Source organism: Mercenaria mercenaria, chromosome 18, assembly GCF_021730395.1.
Source record: "Mercenaria mercenaria strain notata chromosome 18, MADL_Memer_1, whole genome shotgun sequence".
NCBI lineage: Eukaryota > Metazoa > Mollusca > Bivalvia > Venerida > Veneridae > Mercenaria > Mercenaria mercenaria.
In genome coordinates, this window is record NC_069378.1 from 52,257,724 (window position 1) to 52,285,191 (window position 27,468).

The following is a 27,468-nucleotide window of genomic DNA, read 5'->3' on the forward strand; positions in this document are numbered from 1 at the left end:
AAGAAGTCACATATAAAGAAATATTGTACGCACCACTTTGGAAAAAGAAATTAAAAAAAAAACAATCTTCCTTAATAATAATTTATCATTACAACTTTGAGCGACCTGTGAAGTTTCTACTTTTCTTTATTTTACAAGAGACTACATAAAAATAAATATTTAGATGAGATTCGCGAATAAAACCATGCGTCATTGATATGAAAATTAGTCGAGTTTGAGTGACAGCGCTAGTCAGCGTAATACTGCTTCGAAGATGAAGTCCTTTTAAGTATTGGATACGTTTGACGAATTGACTTGGTCTATATTAGGATAAAAAGAATATTACATTTATGTTTTTCAACAATTTATTTATCAATCTCGATAAATAAAGATAATGAAATACTCGGCTCAGTATTGTTCTATTCAACTCGTTTAATAAATTCAATGGTCACGACTTCAGAAATTTTGTGACCATTTCAGACTTAGAATAATGAAATAAGTCATACCGTGAGTCAGTGACTACAAACAAATTCCCAAGACTATATTATGAGCGTCTGGAATATCAGATATGATTTAAAGAACATAAGCAGTAACTGGTCCGAAATAATTCATCCATTCATGGAGCTATCAATGAAATAATTGCATTTTATACAAACTAAAACGATAATATGTGAATCTGATAACCCATCGGTGGCGCATAGAGCAGCGGTATTGATCTATGTCGGCTGTCCGGTGACAGTAAACCCATAGACCTGGATTGAACTGAAGTCTTCTTTGCTTACAGAAAATAAGATACTTTCATACTATTTCTATAGAATGTAAATTGTAGATATCACAGACAATTATCAAAATGAAAATAAAAAAAAAATACAAAAGAGGACAACCCAGTCATGCTTCTAAAATTCTGCAAACTTTCAAATATTTCTATATTTTTGTTGATTTGATTTGATTTTGAGGGCACTAAACTTCATCATAAAACGAATGGAAAATATCGTGGATTTTATCAATTCTAACTCAGGAAAAATGGTCCGGCACGAATATTTATCATATCACAGTATTAGAGACAGATATACACACAGTAGAAATACAGGCCTTCCCCTCTGTTATTTTATCAACATATTTCAATTTGTTTATCGTTATCGATACAATTAGTTCTTTCCAAAACACTGATACATTTATGTGACCTATGGAAGGCTTTGTCCAAATCCGTATGTAGTTTTAAAGTTAAAACTAGACATAGCGAACTCGCTTATCTCAAACTTCCGGCTATCCCAAAGATATTTTCAAGCCCAGTCCAAAAAAAAAAACACGTGCCCAAAATATAATTTTAAGTCGAATTTTGGTTATCTCGAAGTAAAACGCTTGATCCCTTGGAATTTGAGATACCGAGTTTGAACTGTATAAAATTCAGGCGTTTTCTATTACATGAGGTTAAAAATACATTGTTTGGCTATATAATATTAAGTTCTTTCAAACTACCGTAGAGATTTAGAACAGCTTGCTTCGTTTTCCCCAAGTGATTTGTGTGTGTTACTTATTAAGATATCCAATAGTAATTATTCATTAAAATATTTTTTTATATGAAATGCCTTAAAATGTAGAAAGTCCTCATCAAATGTATCCAACTATACTAAAGATATATCTATTGTGTTTGTAGAGCTACAATTATAATTAAATGTCATGCAAAAACAGTCGATTGTTAAAAAGAAATAATTAAAGAACTTCTAGTTTTTGGCTTAACACAATTATACTGTTTTAGCTGTATGTGTATACAGTGACCTAATGCATAGTATTGTTAATACAAATAAACTTGTCTGTAGTAACTGTACATGTTTTCGAATTTTAAATTTGGGTCTAATATACCTTTAAATTACTTTTTCAAACACTTATACTGTAAATGTTTTATACTGCGATATTTTCTACAGATTTGTCCAAAAGCTTTTGACTGCCTTCCACATGATATTCTCCTTAGTAAGTTGTTAGCTTATGGCCTGTCAGAAACTTCTGTCACTCTTCTAGTATGTTATTTAAGCAATCCCAAACACCAGGTCAAAATTGGAAATACAGTAACAATAGCAAGCATTAAAAAATGGTGTTGCATATGGTTCAATTTCGGGGCCTTTGCTTTTCAACATTTTTATTAACGACATATTTTACTTCATCAATAAAGGTAAACTTTACAACTACGCTGATGACAATACACTGCTTTGTCCTCTCCAGATTATGACAATTTGATAAGTTTTCTGCAGGAAGAAAGACAAGTTTTGATTAAATGGTTTCAATTCAACTGTAAGCAGGCAAACCCAGATAAGTTCCAGGCTATTGATGCTGGTACTAAAACTAGAAATAAATCGCCAGTTTTTAATCTTGGGAATAGTATAACATGTGATGAAACAGTTACTTGGTGTTGACATTGATTTTAAACTCTCCTTTGACTATCATATTGGTAACTTATGTAAGAAAGCTGAAAAACAATTGAACATTTTGAAACGTACTGGAAAATCTTTAGGTAAATTAAATAGGTTTACTATTTTTCACTCTTTTGTTCTATCTAATTTCAATTTTTGTCCATTATCATGGCATTTTTGCTGAAAAGGTAATACAAAAAAAATTCAGGAAATTCAGGAAAGAGCACTTAGCTTTGTTTATGAAGATTTTTCGTCATCCTATACAGAACTTTTAATTAAAGCCAAATTACCTTGTCTACATATAAGGCGTATGAAAACAATGGCACTGGAAACTTTAAAATTTTCATGGATTATCTCCACCAGTCCTGAACAATCTTATTCAAAAGCAATACAGTCGATATAATTTCCGTTATTCTAATTTTTTACAGATTCCTCAAGTGAAATCTACTAAAGCTGGTAAGAACTCTTTTAGGTATGCAACCCCTGTACTCTGGACCTCTCTCCCTGAATCCTTCCGTCGGTCCCGTAATTTTGGCCAGTTTAAATCAATGATGTCAAATTGGAATGGTTAAGACTGCAAATTGGCAGCCTGACACAAATAAACAAATTCAAACCTACAGAGTCATGGACTGCATGCTTCTGTATGGTTTAATATTCTTCTACATGTGCTATATCTTCTGTGCTTTTAATGTTAGCCTGTATGTGCCAATATATAATAGTGACTCGTTTCAGTTTGTGTTGCTTATATGCTAGCATAATAGTTTCCTGTTATGATAAAAATATTCCACTGTCATATATACGTTTGAATGTATGGTATATGTTTGTCCTTTCCAGCATGTATTGTGCCTTCTGTTGCTGCCGATCTTATTCAGTTCAACTTTTTGTTACACTTGGTTTTTGTGTTTCCTGTAATGCTTTTCATGTTTCTTTTAAGTTATTGCTTATCTCCTTCTGTCACTGGTGCCCTTTGTGCCTTCTCTATTTACCATAGGAAAGCCTATCTGTTGTCAACTGGACGAGTACACTAGTTGGACAGATTAGACATACAAACGTCAGTAACAGCCCTGTGATAGGATTGATATGATTGCGTGGTCACTAATTTAGCGTCTAGCTTAAGACATATTTATGTACTTCAAAAGTGATTTATACTGTAACCTCCTTGCACTTAAAAATATATGTATTGTGCATTGTGTTAAAAAATGGCTAAGTTCTTGTGGCGGTACTGCTAACTATACCCAGTAGAAGAGTTGATAAGGGTTAATATCTAATAAGCTCTCATGTAATACTTGCTTGTTTAAAACCATCTTTTATTTTGCCTTGTCTCTTAGCTTTTCGTTTATGTTAGATTGTAGTTAAGGATAGTATGCAATCTAAGCAAAGTTATATTTTATTTGTTTAAACTCCTGGTATTTAAAAACCTTAGATTTTAAGCAGACTATTATGTTGTAATTTGTTTTAAACCATGTACTAATGAAATTATTTTATTTACAACTGTTATATATTTGTTGCTAGTTGTTTACACTTGTTTTCAGTAGTCGGTTAAAAAACTCAGTCAGAGCTTATGTTGTGTTGTTATATGTCTTGCCGACTTAAAATAAAACTTATCTTATCTTATCGTAGATAACCGCACATACATCTAATATAACCAGCGTTTTCAAACTTCATTTTGAGTGCGCTTACATAAGGGCAGAAAAGTGTATAATTTGAATAAATAATGAATATATGAAAATACAGAGAGGAAAAGTTATGAAAAAATGACCATTGCAATTTATCACTGTGCAGTAATCGAGACTTACCTCTGTACTCGCCAGAATAGGCCAGACAGTGGTCCTTTAAATTTGTTATCCCTGAAAAATATATAATTAGACTTTATATTATTTCAAAACGTATTAACCTTAGTTATAGAAGTTATAACATCAGCGATGCATTTCAAAGGTTACAAAGTATAACAATGCATTTATCTGATTACAAACAAGCACAAATAACAATATATTTCTTAGGTTGCAAATAATTACAAATAACAATATTGTTTTCTCAGTTTACAAATAATAAGACTCAACAATAAAATTCTCAGATTACATATAATGTCACTTAATAATGCATTTTTAAGATTACACGTTAAAATGCTCAACAATATATTCCTTCCATTATATGTTATAATGGTACACTTTTGATATAACAAATTAACAACCAAATAGTTCATTTCTCAGATAACAAGTAACACTACACAACAAATTTCAATATTACAAGCTACAACACCCAACAATACATTTCTCAGATTACAAGTAACACTACACAACAAATTTCAATAATACAAGTTACAACACCCAACAATACATTTCTGAGATTACAAGTAACACTACACAACATATTTCAATATTACGAGTTACAACACCCAACAATACATTTCTCAGATTACTAGTAACACTACACAACAAATTTCAATATTACAAGTTACAACACCCAACAATACATTTCTCAGATTACAAGTAACACTACACAACACATTTCAATATTACAAGTTACAACACCCAACAATATATTTCTCAGATTACAAGTAACAATACACAACAAATTTCAATATTACAAGTTACAACACCCAATTATACATTTCTCAGATTACAAGTAACACTACACGACAATATTACAAGTTGCAACACCCAACAATACACTTTTCAGATTACAATTAACACTACACAACAAATTTCAATATTACAAGTTACAACACCCAACAATACATTTCTCAGATTACAAGTAATAACACTTTATTCCTATTCAATTATCACGCTCAACAATATACTTCACAAAGTTTATAACACTCAACACTTCATTTCACATAATTATTATAACTTATTACATTCAACAATATTTTGCAAATTAAGTTGTTATTTACTCAACAATTCATTTCGCAGATTACCAGTTATTTTACTCCGTATCTTTGTAACACGTTCTATATAGTCTACAGAAAGCAGTTTTCTAGACTTAACTGCTACGACGATAAAAGTTATCATTAGAACAACTGTTATGTATATCATGAATATCATTTCTGGCCATATCTTACTGTTACTACCTTGTATTACGAGGACAGGTCTATTCCGGTCGAACTGTACTATCTTCCATTACAAGAACTAGTCCATTAAATTTTAAAGTTATTACTTTTCATCATAGAACAAATCCATTCAGGCCGAAATTTACTACATTTCGTTACAAGAACAAGTCTATTCATGTTGAAATTTTCTACATTTCTTTGCAATTTCTTTAGCTCGAACTTTACTACTTTTTGGTTAAAGAACAAGTCCATTCAAGTCGAACTTTACTTTATTTTTTAACAAGAACAAGTCTATTTAGCTCGAACTTTATTGCTTTTCGGTATAAGAACAAGTCTATTCAAGTCGAACTTTACTGCATATTTTTACAAGAACAAGTCCATTCATGTCGACCTTTACTGCTTTTCGGTATAAGAACAACCCTACTCAGTTCCAACTTTACTACTTTTCGTTACAAGAACAAATATATTCAGGTTGAACGTTCCTACATTTCTTTACAGGAAAAAGTCCATGCAGATTGAATGTTACCATACTTTGTTGCAAAAATAAAGCTATTATTGAACTTGAACTTTTTATAAATTAAAGTCAGTCATTCTTTTTGTGACTCTTAATAAAAGCGGCTGCTCTTCTAACATGCTTACTTCACATGAATTAAAAATGGACAATTTATGCTGATTGATTACCATCAACAGGTCCTGTGTGGTACTCTTGTAGTCTGTTCCATCCTTGACAATGACAATTAACTGGCGTGGAGGCATGCCTTCCAACGTGATCTAAAATTATAGAATAGAATAAAGTTAAGAAGTAATTGTAGAATTTAATTTCGTACCCAAAGTGATATAGAAATTGAATGGCAATATCGTACCCTAAGTAATAATAATATCGATCCCAAATTTATCTAGAAATAGTATCATAATAATGTCGAACCAAACAATATCTGAGAAGTCACACCTAAGTGGTCTCCAAATTGAAATGTAATATCGTATCTAAAGTAATCTAGCAATAGAAAAATATCGGACCTAAAGTTATCTAGAAATAGAAACGTAATATCGTATCTAAATCGTCTGGACACCTAAGTGATCTCCAAATTGAAATGTAATATCGTACCTAAAGTGATCTAGCAATAGAAAAGTAATATCTTATTTAAAGTTCTCTAGAAATAGGAAAGTATTCGTAATGTCTAGCATACACTGAACTACAAACAGAATATAAATATATCTTTATATAGAAATTGCGTTTAAATGTAACGACTTGAAATAAAAAGGTTGACACGGTATTTATGTGCCTGAACAAAAATTATTTATTCTGAATCTAGTCAGTACTGAAGCTAGTTAGTCAGATACGAGTGTTAAGCAGTCCAAAGCCAGACACAGGATTTTTATTATTTCTAGTCCAAGAGGGTCTTGGAGTCCTCTCATTGTCATTGGGTTGAGCCGGTGCTCGGCGACGTGAATGATGTTGCACATTTCAGTACCTCCCATGAACAGACTCAGTCATTAAAATTCGAGGTCATTTGGAAGCATAATGCGCTACTTAATAACATAATAGGAAGCTTGGTTATATTGGGTCTTTTCTTGAGATGTAATAAAAAGTAAAAACCTGTTCCGACCTGGATAGAATTTTGTTTCACCGCTATAGTGATGTACACCATGATCCCAAGGACTAGAACGTCATATCAAGACTACGTCCAAATTTGCGGAGTTTTCAAATATTTTGCTTGCTTGATTTGTTTGCGTCCATATTGATTTGATCAATTAGCTCTATATATAATGGGATTCAACTCTTAGCCTGCTAAATTTCTAAAATTGACTGGTCCATCAGTCAATTTGGGCAATAACATTTATTATTCAAAGGGGTGTTTACTGAAGTAGCTAACAGTGTACTTGGTCTGCATTTTTTGCAAAGGCAGAATCACTTGCTGCCAGCAGGCTAAAGGTTAAAGATATGCAAACGGAGTTCGTAGTTATTTTGTTTCATTTAGTTGCCACTTATGGAAATCCTTACTATTTTATCAGATATCTTTATAAATTTCTGATCAGATTTAAAGTTTTTTATGTCATTGACATTTCAGAGAGTATATAGTTTTGTGCGATATCAGACGTTTGAAAAACAGTAGATAAAGATAAATCTGATATGGTAGCAGTATTATCAGCGTAAAATATAGTATATAGTTTATCATTTGTATAGGAGGTGAAAACATGTACCGCCATCAAACATTTTAGCTAAGATTTGTACTACATATATCCTGCATCCTCCCGACCCATCCTGTATGTTAGTTAACTTACCTGCTAGGAGATTTATTAAATGAATCCTGCATCCACCATGCCCACCATCCTGTATGTTAATTGCCGTAAGCTGTTTGAATACTGAAACAAATACAACCAGCTTTTTTTATATTTTGATAATGCAGTTGGTATTTAACAAAACAACTCAAACATTTCTAGCGATCATAACTGTCTTCGTAAGTATCATTGGTCTATTATATTATTTGCTACAGCAATACATTGTTCGCTTTGATAACGGATCATGATCTTAGATAAAAGCGTTTCCGCGTTTGTTTTTGTTTTTTTATAAACATAGGTTATCCTTAAACAGACTATATAATCACTTTTTAACAATGAATAACTTTTGTTACATTTAGAGAGGTTGGGGGTCCTAGAAAAGATTACTTCTGATGTGTATACTGTTGTGCGTAGGTCGAGATGATCTTTCTTGTGAAGAATGACCTTGTTTTCTTTCCTTATACTTTTGTTTATGTATCCACTGAATTTTAAAAACATGTTACCCGACAATATAATAATTACCTGAATCCGCTTGCATACATGTGTCGTTCTTCATCAGGTTAGCAAGGGCTGAAAGTATAAGTAATAAATGTCTATGAATAGAAGCAGATATCGTCCAGTGTCGTGAAAATGTGCTTATAAAAACAATGCATGCCCAATGCTCCTATCAATATTGTACTTGTTGATATGTCAACGTCATACTGAATCAAGAGGTGACTGCATATATGACATACAGTCGTCCTGGAAATAAAGTACAAAATTTTCAGCAACTTACTGTTATATTCTGCATAGTTTGTACAGTGACTGTAATCATACCCTGGAATCGAAAGAAAACATTGATGATTTATATTCTAACTTCTTTAGACAGGGTAGTACGAATTTTTTTTTTTTACATTTGAACTTGTTCACAATTCTCTGCATACAGTCTTATAATCGTTATGCTAATTTAAAGTCATGAGACTTCAATACACCGTCTTAACAAACAGATGAGCAATGCCCTTGACCGAGAAACTTTAATCTGCTCGCGGAACTCAAGGAAGTAAATCGCTTAAAAATAAAATTCTTTTGAAAGAAAACCTTTAGCAAAATAAATAGTCGAAACCAATAACTAGAAAGAGTGTAAACAGTAAATTCAATGAAAATTAAGTAGAAACATTTACCGCCCCATGCTACTCCAATGAGCTGTGTCAACAGAACAAATACCACTACTAAAATAAAAATCAATCATTTTCGCTCAAATATTTTTCAGACTTTCAAAAATATGTCAAAATACTATATGTATTATTTCATTGTATCAAGAGAAATTATTAAAAAAAAAAAAAAAAGAACAGGATTACTTTAGCTGTCCAAAAGTGTCAAAGGTGTGGTGTCGTGCCATATAAGTTGAATTTGATTTTAAATTATTAAAAGTAAAATACGCACTCTATGTTTTTGTTGTGTGTTGTTTCTACTATCCATCAACTAAAAAAGCTAAAAGTGTTTGACTACTCATTCTATACCAGTCAAATAAAAAGCCAGGAATGTGAAGTAAATGTTAGGACCCCCGGATGGCGCTTAAAGTTCTTCTTTGTTGATAATACCAAAGGACCACGATGATCGCTGCATTCGAACCACTTGCCATTCGCAGCTGTTGAAATCCCGTTTGAAGGGAAGAAATCTTTTGTCTGAGGACGCCTTCCAGCTGCGTTCGGGAGGTTGGTTCTTGTACTAAAGTGCCTGCCCGTGCCAGAATTATTTCGGGAAAAGTACATGTATGTCTACCGCCACCGTCAAAGCAAGACCTAGATAGTACCGGTATGACTTGAAGCCGGTATGACTTGAAAGCTAGCAAAGCTCTTTTCTTGACATATGCCCTGGAACTTTTGAAGTTGGACGTCAACTTATTTGATGACCAAATAAATAATGAATACAATGAATACAATCAAAGAATACATACCTTCAACATTCATGACGGGAGAAATAAGCTAGATCTAACTTTTAGAAACCTTTTAGACAGAACGATAAGATGTCTGTGACATTTTAAGTAAAGAGATAAGACTTTAGTCTAAAATTGTTTGTTACATTCATGAAACGTGCAGATTTTGGTGACTTCACGATCTTTGATGTAAATGAAATAAATGTCATGATGTAAACTAAATTGACCTGCTTGAAAGATATGTTTACATCTGACTTCACCAATTACCCTCTGCTCAATTGTCAGAACCTGAATTGCTATTCAAAATTTACTTCATTTTAATGAGCAAAAAAATAAATCTCTGTTCAACGGATAATATTATCTGTCCGATGGAAAATATTCAACTAAAAGGCTTTTTGTTTCTACTTGTGTTGGTGCGTTTGTATGATTTGAGTTTATAACGGTGCCCTACTGTTTCCTTATGTGTTGCTTGTGCGTTTTTCTATATTACTCAGTTAGTCGTGGTTGTATGTTTATCTTTGGTACACGAGTGTCTGCGTTATCGTGGTGCACGTTGTAGTGTGACTGATATTAAGGAACGTAGCATTCCCTTTGTATTTTCGTCCTTGTTCAATTTTCCTCTTCGGGTTCCTCCCCCACCCCTCTCCCCGCAGTCCAATTTTGCCCCTACCATTTCCTTCTCCTCTATCTATATTTAGCATAAATCAATATGTATTTGATGAATGTTTGAAGCAACCCGTCTGAAATATTTTTCCATTACAGGTTCTTTTTGTTGTGGGCCTACTGTACTATTGCGTGGCTCTGTGGCTGCGCTTTTGGTGCTCTGTGCTTCCGAGAAATCTACCCTTACCTCTTATCTTTTGGTGCATGCGCATGGTTCATAAGTGTCTCTTTAGAAACTGTTGAGTGACTGCCCTCTCAATATTTAAATATTTTCATAAATTGCAAAATAAAATTGATGGATTCTCATGCAAATTATTGCAAATATAAATGTAGATGAAAATAGGACAGTTTTGTCATTGCTACTTTTTCGGGATGTCTTCACTAACTTCGGAGTTATCGTTCGTATTTGTTCTAAAATGCATAGGTATCTAAGAAGTTAATAGATAGAAATTTATAATCTTTAAATCAAGTACAAATTGTTTAAAAATCTTTAGGATCAAACAATTAAAAAGCGTTGATTAATAGGATTTCAGAACACTCAAGAATACAACAGAATGATGGAGTGGTGCAAGATCATTTTCGTTTCGAATTTATTCAGTAACTGCTGAGTTATTGTCCTTTAATTGCTTTAAAATTCCGAGATTTCTACGTTTTTAAGCAGTTAATTAGAAAAAAACAAACCTATAAAACAGGTTTAAACCAGTGGTGCATAAACAGCATGCATCGTGATCAAATTAAGAATCTCAGAGTTATTTCTATTCAATTGTTTAGAAATTCATAAATTACTACATAACCGAGGAGCCAATTGACAGAATATCACACACTTTTGTCATGATCTCATCGGTAATCTTAGAGCTGTTGCCCTTTTATTGTCAACCTATATTATGAAACACTTCAATCTACCTATAACTAATACAAGACAGTATATTTTGGTGGTGTATGTGTTTTATTCATGATTTCACAAGTTATTGTATTTAGCCTTTAGCCTGCTGGCGGCAAGAGTTATCGTAACCTTTGAGACCAGTGCAGACTAAAATCAGCCTGCACACCTATGGTCTACACTGTTCGCTATTCAGTCAGTTCATTTTTATACTGATTGTACTCCCTGATCCTAAACGACCAGAAAATATAACAACACTGAGTCTAAGTGGTGGGAGTATTTTTACAGCCGCTACAATGTAAGTTTCATGACTGCGATATCATACATATCAACATTATCATAATTTCATCATAACTTGATCTTCCATATTGTTGTTTTTGGTTACTTCAGTTGTATCCAGAATCAGGTTTCTTTCCTATCACAACAAGAACCACAGCAACAACTATGACAGAAAAAGCAACGCCAGTTTATGCCAACGTCGCGTCGAAGTAGAAAAAAGGCACAAAAAGTTTGTTCAACATTTTCAATCAATGGACGTTAAATAGTAAATGTGGAATGGCACTGAATTGAAATAACTCTTCTTTGTTCACTAAAAACTGAAGATCCTGTGGTATTTCATGACCAGGCTACAGTTTCCCATTTCTTTCTAACCGTACCACAACAGGTGCACGTTAATACCAATTTGATATAATATCATTACTTGATTGAACCAAGTGAGTTAAAATGTCGAGAATGTAAAATTGAAAATATCTGTCAAACATGGGACTCAGGTGTTCTTTAATGCAATTAAATCATTGAAGTGCAATACATTAGACATACGACAAACAACAAAGCGTCCGCGCTTTATGAATAAAATCACTTATTGTATATAATAATTTAATAAAAAAAAAACATTCATAAAACTTCAAAAATCACATAATAATTGTTATGATTTTATAAACAAATTTCAAACAATCACATAATAACTCTTAAGATTATAGACAGAAGATCCATTCTCAATATGTTCGATTGTTGGAACTCCATTACATCTTTGAATAGCAATCTGAAAGAACAAATGAGGTACGGAAACATGCATAAACATGCATAAACTCACAAAATATCTTACAATAAACCTATTTCATCTAGTTTTCATCTTATACTTTATAAATTGTCTCTAAGTCTCGTCGCTTAAGTGATTTTTTGTTTGTTTTGGGTTTAACGCCGTTTTTCAATAGTATTTCAGTCATGTAACGGCGGCCAGTTAACCTAACCAGTGTTCCTGGATTCTGTACAAGTATAAACCTGTACACCCCAAGTAACTGCCAACATCCCGGCCCACATGAATTAGAGGCGGAGGACTAATGATTTCAGACATAATGTCGTTTATCAAATAGTCACGGAGAACATTTGCCCCGCCCGAGGATCGAACTCACGACCCAGCGATCCGTATACCAACGCTCTACCTACTGAGCTAAGCGGACAGGCTGCTCACTTAAATGAAAACAAAACTAAAATATTGAATCAAAACCATTATAATCGGATAGGACTTATTAAAGTGATTGCCGCTTTCCATATTTTACAAACGTAATTACGAATTACCTTAAAGCCATTGTTGTAACATCCCAAGAATATGCCAGACTGAGCGCCAAGAGGAGCGTAACTGTCGCCGTTGAATGTTGTTATCGGTGTGTATGTGGGTATTAACTGTGAACTCGACTCACAGTCCACAATCACCTAAAATAAATCACATTAAACATTTAAAATCAATACAAAAGGGTCATGATAATAGTAGCTTGATCTAAGGTGCTGTATGCAGCTCAAACGGATTTTGTCAGGATGAATCACACGAGTCGCGCAAGCGCCGAGTGTGATTCGACCTGGCTAAATCTCCAAGAGACGAATTCAAAATTCCAGATCTGGCTACTGTTATAATCACCCTTTTATTATATACCTCCACCTTTTTGCTTTTTGTTTTGTTATCAAAAGGAATCTTGAATGTTTATCGATGTTATATTTTAACTGAGTGTAGTTTTTGTGTGCGCTATATATAGAAAGGTGTCATGCTATACAAATTAAATGGAAGTAGTTCAGCAACATATAATACAAAAGGTAAAATACGGAGTTTTTGGACAGTTCTATTGCAATGCTTTGCCACAATGTATTACCTTTTATTTTACAGATAGCTCAAAATTGGACAAAATGTATTTTTACTCATGTTACAGTGTGCTATCTATCAATTTGTTTAATAACGCAGTGCTTTCTATCCTTAATTCAACAACGCTGTGCTATCTATCGTTCAATTACGCTATGCTATCTATCATTTGTTCAATAACGCCATACTATCTATCATTTGTTCAATAACGCGATGCTATATATCATTTGTTCAATAACGCTGTGCTATCTATCATTTGTTCAAATACTCTATGCTATCTATCATTTGTTCAAAAACGCTGTGCTATCTATCATTTGTTCTATAATGCAGTGCTGTCTATCATTTGTTCAATAACGCTGTGCTACCTATCGTTCAATTACGATATGCTATCTATCATTTGTTCCATTACACTATGCTATATATCATTTGTTCAATAACGTTGTGCAGTCTATCATTTGTTCAATGATACTGTGCTATCTATCATTTGTTGAAAACACAGTGCTATCTATTATTTGTTCAATAACGCATTGCTATCTATCATTTATTCAATAACGCTGTGCTGTCTATCATTTGTTCAGTAACGCTGTGCCATCTATAATTTGTTCAATAATGCTGTGCTATCTATCATTTGTTCAATAACGCTATGCTATCTATCAATTGTTCAATAACGCTATGCTATCTATTATTTCTTTAATAACGCAGTGCTACCATTCGTTCAATTACGCTATGCTATCTTTCATTTGTCCAATTTGCTATGCTGTCTACCATTTGTTCAATAACGCTGTGCTATCTATCATTTGTTCAATGACGCTGAGCTATCTAACATTTGTTCAATAACGTTGTGCTTTCTATCATTTATTCAATGACGCTGTGCTATCTATCACTTGTTCAATGACGCTGTGCTATCTATCATTTGTTCAATAACACTGTGCTGTCTATCATTTGTTCAATGACGCTGTGCTATCTATCATTTGTTGATAACGCAGTGCTATCTATCATTTGTTCAATAACGCAGTACTGTCTATCATTTGTTCAATAACGCTGTGATATATATCATTTGTTCAATGACGCTGTGCTATCTATCACTAATTCAATGACGCTGTGCTATCTATCATTTGTTCAATAACGTTGTGCTTTCTATCATTTGTTCAATGACGCTGTGCTATCTATCATTTGTTGAAAACGCAGTGCTATCTATCATTTGTTCAATAACGCAGTGCTGTCTATCATTTGTTCAATTACGCTATGCTGTCTATCATTTGTTCAGTAACGCTGTGCTATCTATCATTTGTCCAATAACGCAATGCTATCTATCATTTGTTCAGTTACGCTATGCTATCTATCATTTGTTCAGTAACGCTGTGCTATCTATCATTTGTTCAATGACACTGAGCTATCTATCATTTGTTCAATAACGTTGTGCTTTCTATCATTTATTCAATGACGCTGTGCTATCTATCATTTGTTCAATGACGCTGTGCTATCTATCATTTGTTCAATAACGTTGTGCTGTCTATCTTTTGTTCAGTGACGCTGTGCTATCTATTATTTGTTGAAAACGCAGTGCTATCTATCATTTGTTCAATAACGCAGTGCTGTCTATCATTTGTTCAATTACGCTATGATGTCTATCATTTGTTCAGTAACGCAGTGCTATCTATCATTTGGTCAATAACGTTGTGCTTACTATCATTTGTTCAATGACGTTGTGATATATATCATTTGTTCAATAACGCTGTGCTATCTATCATTTGTCCAATAACGCAGTGCTATCTATCATTTGTTCAATAACGTTGTGCTTTCTATCATTTGTTCAATGACGCTGTGCTATCTATCATTTGTTGAAAACGCAGTGCTATCTATCATTTGTTCAATAACGCAGTGCTGTCTATCATATGTTCAATAACGCTATGCTGTCTATCATTTGTTCAGTAACGATGTGCTATCTATAATTTGTTCAATAACGCTGTGCTATCTATCATTTGTCCAATAACGCAGTGCTATCTATCATTTGTTCAGTAACGATGTGTTATCTATCATTTGTTCAATAACGATGTGCTATCTATCATTTGTTTAATAACGCAGTGCTGTCTATCATTTGTTCAATGACGCTATGCTGTCTATCATTTGTTCAGTATCGATGTGCTATCTATCATTCGTTCAATAACGCTGTGCTATCTATCATTTGTTCAATGACGCTGTGCTATCTATCATTTGTTCAATAACGCTGTGCTATCTATCATTTGTTCAGTTACGCTATGCTATCTATCATTTGTTCAGTAACGCTGTGCTATCTATCATTTGTTCAATAATGCGTTTGTATTTAGCTTACTATAATGATTTAATTCAAAAATGATAACTCACTATGTGATAATACAAAAAAGAATTAGCACAATGTGATGAAACAAAAATTAAAGAAAAAATATTAGACAGGATATTAATTTACCATTATTCTTGCATTGCAAGGCAATTAACGTGCCTTTAATACATGATTTTGATTTTTAAAATGTCAAGGCCGAATATTTATTCAAACATCGTTGTTTACACGTTTTCGAACAGGTTTGAATCGCATGTAACGTATAGGATTATGTTAAGAATAATATGAACGATTCTGGTATTTGAATCACGTTGACCTTTTCGAAGAACAACAGAATGGTAATTAAAAATTGTATCGGAATCACAAAGTCATTCCTATAAAACCAAACATCAACACATTAAGTCTGTGTGCCAATTTTGTAATGCAAGAATAGTGTTTTGTGTATTAACGTCTGCATAAGCTTTTGGGATATGTTTGTGAGCTTGTTTGTGCGGACATTGATATACAAAACGTGTATCATCCTTTGCTCTATATTCTCTGTTAATTCAAAAACATGCCGCAACGTCAAATTCAGTTATGTCTACAACGTGTGGAGTAAGCTCACGATTTGACTTTCAAAAGTCTTAAACGGGACTTGTAATCTTTATGTCAAGTACTAGTACACTAAAAGATTTATCGGTGCATACGTCTTAATACTTAATGACATTTAAGTGCAATAATGTAAGAGGACAGCGATGATACGTAATTAAGCTAAAAGTTTATTACTATACAATTTTTTGCCTTTTTGTGAGGACGGTATGTGGATTTATCGGCCCAAAAAAAAGCGATATCAACCCGAGGGCAAAAATTGTTTTATTAATTATAAATACAGCTTATCTATAAGTATAAAAATTAAATACAACAAGAGCTCGTAGAACACGAAATGCCCCCTTGATGCATTCAGTAATTGCACAAGGAACAGAAATTTGGCCACTGTACACAAACATTCTACTCTTCTGTGTCAATGTGACCTTAACCTTTGACCTATTGACCTCAAAATCAATAGGGGTCAACTGCTGGTCTTAAGCAACCTCCCAGTCAAGTTTCTTGATCCTAGGCTTTAGTGTTCTCAAGTTGTCGACCGGGAACGGTTTTATTATTCCGGGTTACTGTGACCTTAACCTTTGACCTACTGACCTCAAAATAAACAGGGGTCATCTGCTTGTTATGATTAAAATCCTATCAATTTTCATGGTCCTAGGTCCAAGCGTTCTTGAGTTATCGTCCAGAAACTGCTTAACTATTCCAGGTCACTTTGACCTTGACCTTAGACTTACTTACCTCAAAATGAATAGAGGTCATTTGCTGGTCATGACAAAAATTCCCTATCACGTTTCGTGATCCTAGACCAAAGCGTTTTTAAGTTATCATCGGGAAACGGTTTAACTATTCCGGGTCACTGTGACCTAGACCTTTGACCTACTGACTTCAAAGTCAATACGAGTCATTTGCGTAGGCCCAAGTGTTCTTGGGTTATCATCCGGAAACCGTTTAACTGTTCCTGGTCATTGTGACCTTGGCCTTTGACCTACTTAGGTCAAAATCAATAGGGATAATTTGCTGGACATGGACACTCTCCCTATCAACGTTCATGATTCTAGGCCCAAGCGTTCTTGAGTTATTATCCAGAAACCGTTTAACAGTTCCGGTTCACTGTGACCTTGACCTTTGTCCTACTGATTTCAAAATTAATAGAGGTTATGTGCTGGTTATGATCAACCTCTATATCAACTTTCATGATCTTAGGCTTAAGTTAAGTCTTGAGTTATCAACCGGAAACGGATTGGTCTATATACCGACCGACAGACCGATCGGCTTACCAGTAACTGCAAAACAATAAATTCGTAGTAAATTGTGTACGACGTCGCATTGTTTTGACTCAAATCGTGATCACGTAACAGCTGGAGGTCAATATGTGATTTTGGCTTCGCCTTTGAGTCAATATGACTTTTTATCATAGATCATGTGACTACATCTAGACCTATTGAAAGGACTATAAATAAAGAATTAATAATAAAACTAGTTATACTGCAAAGATAGCGATTAAACATTTTAATTCCAGTCAAAAATTGCACAGTTTTTAAATCTGACTTATCAGTCTTAATTGTTTTCATCTTAAATCAGATAAGCTTCAAATTATACCAGAATGATTATTACAAAGGTATCCAGTAGAATAGTGACCTTTTAGAAACTAATTTTATTTGTGGGAAAAACTAAATTTTACTTAATATATAGATATATGGTCAGTCTACTTGCACAAAGAGAACATGTTTCAATTCAGGTAACATTTTGCCTATATTTTCCTTATAATTTCACAGGTTTTCATAAACTTAATAGCGTCGGAGAAAGTATAAATAATGTTTTCATCTCCGAAAAAAGCATCTACCACCAGTTCCCAATACTTTTCTGTTTTCCGTATTTTGCTTGGTTGCATTCTATGATTCAAAATGCTCTTCTTACAGATTTTATTTACTTATTAAGTGGAGGATTGCACTCATTTTTCTGTTGTTTTTTTCTACCCTATCTGAATCGGCACGTTTTTTCTGTGTCTACGATATCCAAAATCCACGTGGGTTGGCCACCCTGGATACATTCACAATGAAATATCATGTATAACTGTCAGTAAGTGGTAGTACACATTCAGAAGGTTTAGAACGAAACTGGTCTATTTGCTTCCTATTCTATATACAGATACACCAGTCTGGCTCTAAGCCCTCGATGTACATTTTGCTTAGATGTAAATACCCAAGTACGCACTATTTTAATTCTGACATAATTATACTGTTTACACATCAAATATAGTAATTCGTGCTTACATGATATTATATACTAGTACTTTACAATTTCAAACATGAACTTGGGTCAGACTAATGTATCTTTTAGTATGAAAATTGAAATTGAAACATTGTACACACACAAAAGAAATAGATGCTTCCGTAATTTTCATTTGAATATGAAATGTATTGGTGCTGTTTTTTAAGGCGTGTTTAGTACATGTTTAACACGCACAACACATTTCAATGAATGCAACAAAACTAAGGTTTATTCTTTAATTGATCAGAAAAAAAGTCAATGGAAGTGACCTGAAACTGATCTTACAGACAGCAAGCAATAAAGTACTAAAAAGACTTATTCACAAACAGTTGGAAAGAAAACGACAAAACTGCAAGTAGAACATGCGCAGAATTATTTATTTTGTTACCGTAGAGATCTTCCTATGTAGATACATAAGAGTTTCCTACTCCTGCTTAATGCTTCCTACTCAATTTTTATACTATAATGTCATTATTCAAGCAATTTCATACTGGCCTTGTTATTTGTCCAAGGGTTGTACGACTGTCCGAGGACAAAAAACTTTGCCAATACGAGATCGCTTGAGTAAAGTTATATTATTATTCAATTTTCGAATGTTGGCGGTAACACCAAAAGATAGTTTGATGCCTTTACATAATCAGCAGTACTTTGTACTTGCCTTATTTTTTGGAATTCCTATTTATTGTCTCTAGTGAGTATCTTATCATTTGATCTGTAATAAAAACTGCTTTAAATGTCACTTCTTTTTAGGCTGCTGGCAACGAGGCACAAAATTGTGTTGATCAAGATAATACAACCAACCAAACATATATTATACACACCCATGCCTCGTCTTAAACTCTTATCCGAAATTGTTTGGAGTTTACAACTGACACTCGTGTTCGCCTATTTATTCATCCACTTTCCAGCGTGTGAATCGCTATTGTCATTGAACAAACACAAATAGTCCTTACTATAAAAATGTCTGTTTACGATAAGTCTCATCCTTGTGATTAATCTGAGTTTCGCATATTTTCTCACTTGTTTGTACACAATACCGAATAAGCCTAAAGTATCATTGCAGCCTATGGATACGTACATCGACATCGTACTTCCGCTCAGTCATGCTTGGCTATTATATGAACATGTTAGATGATACTTTTGTCAAAAATGTGAAAAATAATGTAGGCTGAACACCACTAAATCCAGCTGTTCTTTATTTCATATAAAATCCACTTACTTCATAAAGGTTTTTCGACATTTTCTAGCATATAAGATTTTCAGAGACTTATATTCCCATAAAGAACTAGATCGCTACTTTACAAAAAGAAAAAGAAAAAGAGGTGTTAACTTTTATATAAGAAAACTACAGTTTGTTAAATACAACCCGCTTAATTTATTACTTTTCGCTTCTTTCAATTTCTCTTTTCGAGACATTAAATTCTTACGCCACCATTTTTACCTAGCATGCGATAGGAACATGCCGATTTCAATAGAATGTAAAGTGATACATACTGAAACGCGGTAGGGTAAAAGTAAGCACGTTGCTGTCGAGAAAATGCGCTAGGAAAGCAAAAAATATTAGTACTATTTATATTTGGATTACTTGTGAGGCTTACATTCTATTTGGTAGTGATCAGCCTGTAATGTATAACTTTGATGTAAAACAAAATGGCGTCATTTAAAATTCTTACGGGAGAGACTTTTCCGCATTGGTCCTCTCTTTTGAACCAATCAAAATGCTTGCATTCCGTATTGGACCAGCTTTCTCGTACTGGCCCTGCTTTTCTTATATTGGCTCAGTTATGTTTTTATAAGCTGTGTCTGTTTCATATGATGTGCGCAATTGATCTAATACAGTGTGTAATATTGTAAGTTTAATATTAATGTTTCTTACAAGTATGTTACCAAATGCAAAAATTATAAAAAAAACATTGTTCAAACCAATGATAAGAATGACACCCACATAACTCTTTTCGATATATTGTTAGAGCAGGCCTTGGTCTGTTTTTTTTCTAAAAACTGACCATTTTTGTGTACATGCTTGATTATAGAAATGGACATTCATCTCGCAAGGGATATCATCTACTTAAATTCAAAACCGCTTAGATACTAACATTTGCACCTTTTTTCCACAACATCGGTGAAGTCATGTTGCACGTAGAGAGAAGAAATGCGTCGTCAGAACCTCCAAGGTTTGGGTCGCAATAACTGGAACTTAAATCTGTCGCTTTAGTGGACTTTGCAATATCCTCTACAACTTTCAGTTTGTTGCATGCAAATCCTAAAATTAGAACGTTCTCACGATTTTATTAAACTTCTGCCCTTATGTCCTTCCGATAGACAAGATAGATCTATATTATGCACTTCACAAGTGAAAATATGAGAAAAAATATTCACAGTATAACACATTTATGTCATTTAGAACTATACATAATTATTAGTGTAGATACGTATTTGATAAAATTTAGAGCTCGTGCATATTTCAATATACAAACCAGATAACCTATAGATATATGAATTGATCATAATGATTTTTATGTCATTTAAAGACATCGTAAAATGAGCAGCGCCATGAGAGAACCAACCTAGTGCGTTTGCGACCAGCATGGATCCAGACAAGCCAATCAGCAGTCTGGTCAGGTTCCATGCTGTTCGCTAACGGTTTCTCTAATTGCAATAGGCTTTGAAAGCGAACAGCATGGATCCTGGCCAGACTACGCGGAGGCGCAGGCTGGTCTTGATTCATGCTGGCGGCAAACCCACTATGTTGGTTTTCGCATGGCGCGACTCAGATATCAATATCAATGTAAAGGGATTCATATATTTTACTTACGTAATATTGGGGTTGGTCTTTGTGTTGACATGCTAGTGTTTGATGACTGAGTCACTTTTACCGACGTAGCAGAAGCAGGCGGAGTAGTAGTGGGTGTTGATGAAGGCATGGTAACCGCTGACGTGGGAGCTGTTGGTGTCGTATGTGTTGTAACGGTTTTCGATGTAGATGTTGTCGTTGTTGTGACTGGGGCAATACGAGGTGTTTTTTGATTTTCATTAGAGGCATTTAGTCGTGTCTAGCTCATCTACTTAATGTCTTAGTTTTAATATCATACATTGTGCAACGTACCTACATTATGTACATTTTTTGCACAACTGATGGTCTTATGTTATTTGTTATTCTAATTCGTTTTAAATGTCTCTGAAGTAAAGTGATTGCCTACCATGAAAGCAAATTGGAAATAAATTTGATAGAAACTCGACCTATTAAGGTTTGGTTCGGTGGTTTAAACCCCTGACATTGCCTTCTAGTAAATCAACTAATTGATTCACCTAACTAATATATCCGACGTTACTATGAAACCTAACGTTGATCGTATACCCAATGTCACTTTATACACCAAAATAAAAGAGAGAAATATTACATAAGTAAGAAAATAAAGTTACAATACACTAAGAGGCATTCAATGAGAGAACTAAAAGACACCCTTCAAATGAATCATTTGATTTGTTTAGTTCATGTAATAATATATATTAACAATTAAACAATAAATAATCATAATCGATTTTCTTAAAGCAAAAATAGTTTAGTCTATATCTGCATGGTTTAACTATTTAAAAACTTACTTTGAGAACAAACACAACTATCCGAGTGATCTGTTGGATACTGAACTGAAACATTTAATAATGTACAGCATAAATATTTGACATATTTGTTTCACGGGTACCCTGCGGCTGGACGAATGGACGCCGTGTTGAATACCCATCCGTGATCTGACCGGTAATTATCTTATTGAAATTGTGTACATATGTTGTCATCAAATAACCCACAACATTTCATTTAAATGTTTCTTTGAAAATATTCAAAATTCGCCGATGATTATAAAAGTACAATTTCAATAAAGTCAACACGGCGGATATTTGTCCAGCCGCAGGGTATCTGTGATTTGTTTATCAATATGTATTGTATACTACATGTGTATAAGCGTTACACTCCGTCTTCGTTCAGATTGACTAGAACTTACGGCTTTTGTTGGAGAGATGCGGTAAATGCATTAATACATCTTTACTTTTTCAAGTGACACGTTCACATATTTTTCTGTGTCAAAACATCGATATTTTTTGTGCGCTTCGGACGTAATAAGTGGTACAAACTATCTGATATATATATTTTTACATGATTTCCTGAAAAAATAGTCAAACATATTGTCCATAAAGGAGTAAACAGTTGTAACGCTTTTGAAAGTATGGACAAACCCAACAATCTTTTTACATACCTATCCCTTATTTTCATTCACACTATCATTTTTCAGTACCATGTATACCATATATAAAAAACTTTGTTGACATGAACATACTGAAAGTGTTCACTTCGATTAAAGACAAGTTGCTTGAAAGCCAAGAACTCAGTCAGAGAATGCTTTGATCTACTTTGCTTTAAGGGCAAGAACTTAATCAGGGAATGCTTTGACCTACTTTGCTTTAAGGGCAAGAACTTAATCAGGAAATGCTTCGACCTACTTTGCTTTTAGGCCAAGAGCTTAATCAGGAAATGCTTTGACCTACTTTGCTTTAAGCGCAAGAACTTAATCAGGGAATGCTTTGACCTACTTTGCTTTAAAACAAAGAACTTAATCAGGGAATGCTTTGTCCTACTTCGCTTTAAGGCCAAAAGCTCAATCAGAGAAAGCTTTGACTAACTATGAAAAAGAAAATAGTTTAAGTAAAAATTATCTATAGTTTAAACCACATTTCAGTTATACACGGAAACAATTTTGTACTACCTTTTGTGTATTCTACTTTTTCTATGCGCAATGTTTATGAGGAAATATCTAACACAACTCCTTTGCATTGGCCCACAAATATTGCTTAACCTCAAGGCATTATGTAACGGGCACTTTTGTTAACAATAAACAAACAGATATTTCAGCATTAAGTTTGCATGCCTTTCCGCTTAGGATTAACACCATCAACTCATTTTCACCAACAGTTACAAAACTACGCAAAATATAGGATCTTTGATTACATGTCAATGGTCTTTTACTTGATCATTTTCCAATTCATAAAGTGAAAACGAGTAATAAAAATCAACATATATATTAAAAATGATATATCGATGCCGGGAAATGCGTTTTCACCACACTTCACAAAACATTTCTTTGTAGTAAGACAAGGGCTAATATGTATATGATGTGAATGGATTATATGGTCCCGTAGGAACACTACATGCAATAATGTATAGTCCAAGAGACGTTTACGACTGCCAATAGTTCAGAGCTTGTTGCGAGAGTTAATAATTATATAAGACGATCCAGTTGAAGAATAGGATGGAAAACAGGAATATTGTCAAACAATCATCACTGTTGCCTGGCAAATCACATGACGATGGTAAAACCAACTAATCCTAAATTGGCGACACGCTTTGCAACGCCTGGTAAAGAGATCTGTAGTCAAGTTGAAATTATATCATAACTTTTAAGAACATAATGCAAGTATACTTTGTATCTATAATTAACAGTATGCGATTCGTTAAATTCTCTGACCGTGCTCATAATACTGTCAAAACAATTCATTGATTACATTTAGCCGGTGCGCAAAAGAAGTAATTGTTATATAGCTGCGATATGCTTTTAGGGTTTTTTGAAAGTTTCACAATTTAAAATATATAATAACAACAATATTTAAAAATAGATAAAAGTATTACTTGACTGACATTTGGCCCAAATTGTACTGATAAGGGGAATCAACACTGAATTGATACAAGCAGAATAATAGCAAACTTGGTTTCGTGCGAGGTAATGAGATATGCAACACCCCTCGAGCCCCCTAACATTGGGTTCAGTAGAACTATACTGTAAAAAAGATTGAATGGACAGACCACAGATAGAATAAAACCGAGTCTATGTACGGGCAGATTTTAGCACCTGTCACACGATTCTTAAAAATTACAGTGATAGTTATTGAAATCCATTAGGCGATCCTTTAAAAGAGATAATAACAGACTCGGTTTGTTTGAGTCTGTCTATGAGCGACAAAGAAACTTGAATTACCCTAACTTCCCTTAAGCACTTACTTGCTGCCCTGACTATAATATCTTGTTGACAGTCGACCAGACTGGTACAATGATTGTTCTGGTACTTTGAGCAATAGTGATGCACACCTTCCAATTTGCTCCATACTGCAAAGTTGAAAAATTAGTACATATACAAACTGTTGCTGTAGTTTAGTAGAAAATGTACTGTTCCTTAAAGATATTCAATGGCCATCTTTCGTTTAAATATTTCCTTTTTAGATATATATGTTTTACTGAATATATAAATTAGGTTTGCATATAACATTAATATCCAAATGTTACGCAGTATAGTAACAGTTGTTAGAAAATAACCACTTTTAATTTGTGCTGGGTTTAATATATACATGTATAGAGGGTGCATTTTTTAACCTAATGCGTAGTGCTGTTTATTCACATAAACTTGTTAATATGATGTTTACATAAACTATAAAAGTATAATTGTTTATTCTCTAAAACATGCAATTGGCATCCGCGCAGACTGGTCAGGATCCATGCTGTTCGCTAACGGTTTCTCTAATTGCAATAGGCTTTGAAAGCGACCAGCAAGGATCCTGACCAGACTGCGCCAATGCGCAGTTGGTTTGGATCCATACAGGCCGCAAATGCACTATATTGGTTTTCTTATGGTGCGGCTCAAATATATCTTTCAAATCATACGTCGATCTACAGTAACAGTATTCAATTTTAAAGGTTTCCACCAAATACAGTTTATTCCAATAACTATGTAAAGAGCCACAAGAAGATAGGCATACTATTTACGAACACGAGAAAAAAGTACTTTGAAGAAACAGAACGCAACCTAGCAAAATAATATCAGACAAAGTTTGATTGTGTTTATTTATGATGGGTAATGAATTATGCTCCGACCCATCCTAGAATTGGCAAAAGGCAGAATTCTATTATGATAGTAAATGAAATTAAGAGTACTCCTTGATCCCAAAGGACAATAATACTTCTATGTTCGGTGGAACCTTCTAAACTTTATACAGCCAGCGCACGATAAAACTGAAATAAACATTTACACTAAAGCATCCGTAGACTAACCCAAGGGACCTTCTAGAATCGTTTGGATATGATATTTTAATCACTAGATTTGACGGGGGTGGGGTTGCAGTGGGAAGAGACTTAAAGTAACTAAACTAAAGTTCAAAAATGACTAAAATGATTCTCATGGTCTTATTTTAAATTTTGAGAGGTCTTTTAAATATTGCTCCAGAACATGTAACTTGATTGGGATTGATCATGCATAATGCTAATTTCATAATGAGACGAGGATAGGCAAAAATTTGGGTTGTCATGAAAACGAGTCTTGCAAAGTTACTAACAAGTGTTTTAAGTACTAGGCCTTTCTTAGTAAAGATATTAATATCAATTTCGATCACTATTACTGACGCATTACTCGTTGAATCCGTCATTGCAGATTTTGGTTTAGAAAAGTAGTTCAGCTAATCCATTGCATCTCTCAAACATTTATCAGGATTAAACATATTGAATGGGTTTCATTTTTCTGTTCCGGTCATTTTCCCCAGTACTAGTCATACTATACTTACAGTAGTTGTGATTTTTGCATCCATGGGTGCGAATCCTTGAAAATAGGTCAGCTTCGATGGCTGTAGGATGAAATGGTATTCAGTTGTAAAATGTAGTAAAATTTAAAAGACAATACATTTGAAACTTGATACCTCGAATACGCTTATCTCAAAATTCATGCAAACCCGAAAACATTTTCAAGTCGCCTCCACAAAATTATCATTTTTAGACGATTTTCGGTTATCTCGAAGTAAAAGTGTCCATCTCTTGGAATTCGAGATACCGAGTTCCATCGGCATATCATTACCATAGTGTAAACATGCACATGGTTATCCGTATGTCATTCATCAAAATGACATACCTAAGCACTTTATGTAAATCACATTTCGAAAATAATTAAGTATGATTAATACTGAAAGCAAATAGATACATGTGCATATCAATTGAAACTTTCAACGGTGATGTTTAGACTACCATGTCTGCAAGTAAGTCTCTTTAAAGGCAATAAAGAAATATAAAGATGTTGTGACAAAATGAACCGCACCATGAGAAAACCAACATAGTCCATTTGCACACAGTTTGATCAGGATCCATTCTGTTTTTCTAATTGCTATAGTGTTGGTCTGGATCCATGCTGGTTGCAAAAGCACTATGTTGGTTTTCTCATGTTGCCGCACAATTAGTCGTTTTGTATTTCGTAGAGGTGCATTTCAGTACACATTGACTAAGTCCTCAGGGAAGTCTGTTCAATCTTTTTGTCCAATAAGTACTTTTCGGTAAAATGAAGCCTTACAATATATAGTTTTCGGTAAAACTTGAAAGTACATTGTAACATAACAAAGAACGAATAGAAACTTTGTAGAAAAGACTTGTGATAGTACTGCACAATATGTAGTTTTCGGCAAAATGTCAACATGCCTCAAAACAAAATCCATGCAATGAACAAAAAGGAGTTCTATAGACAAACGTTGCGTTAGTAATGCACAAAATATAGTTAAGGTAATTATTAAAGTTCTGTAACATTTAAATCATGTAAAGAACGAAACGGAGTCTTGTAAATAAACATTTTGTGAGCATCGCACAAGAAATAGTTAGGGTATATATTTAAGTATAGTAAAAACTATTTGAAGAACGAAAAGGAAGCTTTGTAGCGTTTGTACTATTGCGATCAATGTGTAAGCCAGATTCATTTAAAACTACATTGTACTTGAGTTTGGCAGACAAGCTTCGGAATAGTGTTGCGCAGTACACAGCATTTTGTAAGACTTCAGAGAGTCATGTCATTAGTCCTTAACCTAGAATAATTGTTTTTATGTTCTGGACATCAAACCAATATCGGCATACTGATACTTGTCTGTTAGTTTGGTAAGAAGGCTATCGAAAAATATTATCCGTAGAATGCAGATGTGAAGGA

At 33.8% G+C, this 27,468-nt stretch overlaps 2 protein-coding genes across 2 annotated transcripts in view; both read right to left on the reverse strand.

Moving 5' to 3' along the window:
- LOC123539059 (uncharacterized) overlaps positions 1–9,797 on the reverse strand; it is a 48,965-nt gene extending 39,168 nt beyond the window's left edge. The window contains exons 1-7 of the mRNA XM_053529942.1: positions 9,653–9,797; positions 8,877–8,924; positions 8,492–8,533; positions 8,239–8,286; positions 7,720–7,800; positions 6,118–6,207; positions 4,184–4,234 (exon numbers count right to left, since the gene is read on the reverse strand). Of these exons, the coding sequence (XP_053385917.1) occupies positions 4,184–4,234; positions 6,118–6,207; positions 7,720–7,800; positions 8,239–8,286; positions 8,492–8,533; positions 8,877–8,924; positions 9,653–9,665 (373 nt within the window). The 5' untranslated portion in view covers positions 9,666–9,797. The remainder of the gene's footprint in view (positions 1–4,183; positions 4,235–6,117; positions 6,208–7,719; positions 7,801–8,238; positions 8,287–8,491; positions 8,534–8,876; positions 8,925–9,652) is intronic.
- Positions 9,798–12,071: 2,274 nt separating this feature from the next.
- The window catches only part of LOC123539296 (uncharacterized), a 34,690-nt gene continuing 19,293 nt past the window's right edge, over positions 12,072–27,468 (reverse strand). The window contains exons 16-22 of the mRNA XM_053530073.1: positions 26,075–26,134; positions 24,525–24,629; positions 22,079–22,123; positions 21,291–21,476; positions 20,572–20,738; positions 12,753–12,887; positions 12,072–12,216 (exon numbers count right to left, since the gene is read on the reverse strand). Of these exons, the coding sequence (XP_053386048.1) occupies positions 12,121–12,216; positions 12,753–12,887; positions 20,572–20,738; positions 21,291–21,476; positions 22,079–22,123; positions 24,525–24,629; positions 26,075–26,134 (794 nt within the window). The 3' untranslated portion in view covers positions 12,072–12,120. The remainder of the gene's footprint in view (positions 12,217–12,752; positions 12,888–20,571; positions 20,739–21,290; positions 21,477–22,078; positions 22,124–24,524; positions 24,630–26,074; positions 26,135–27,468) is intronic.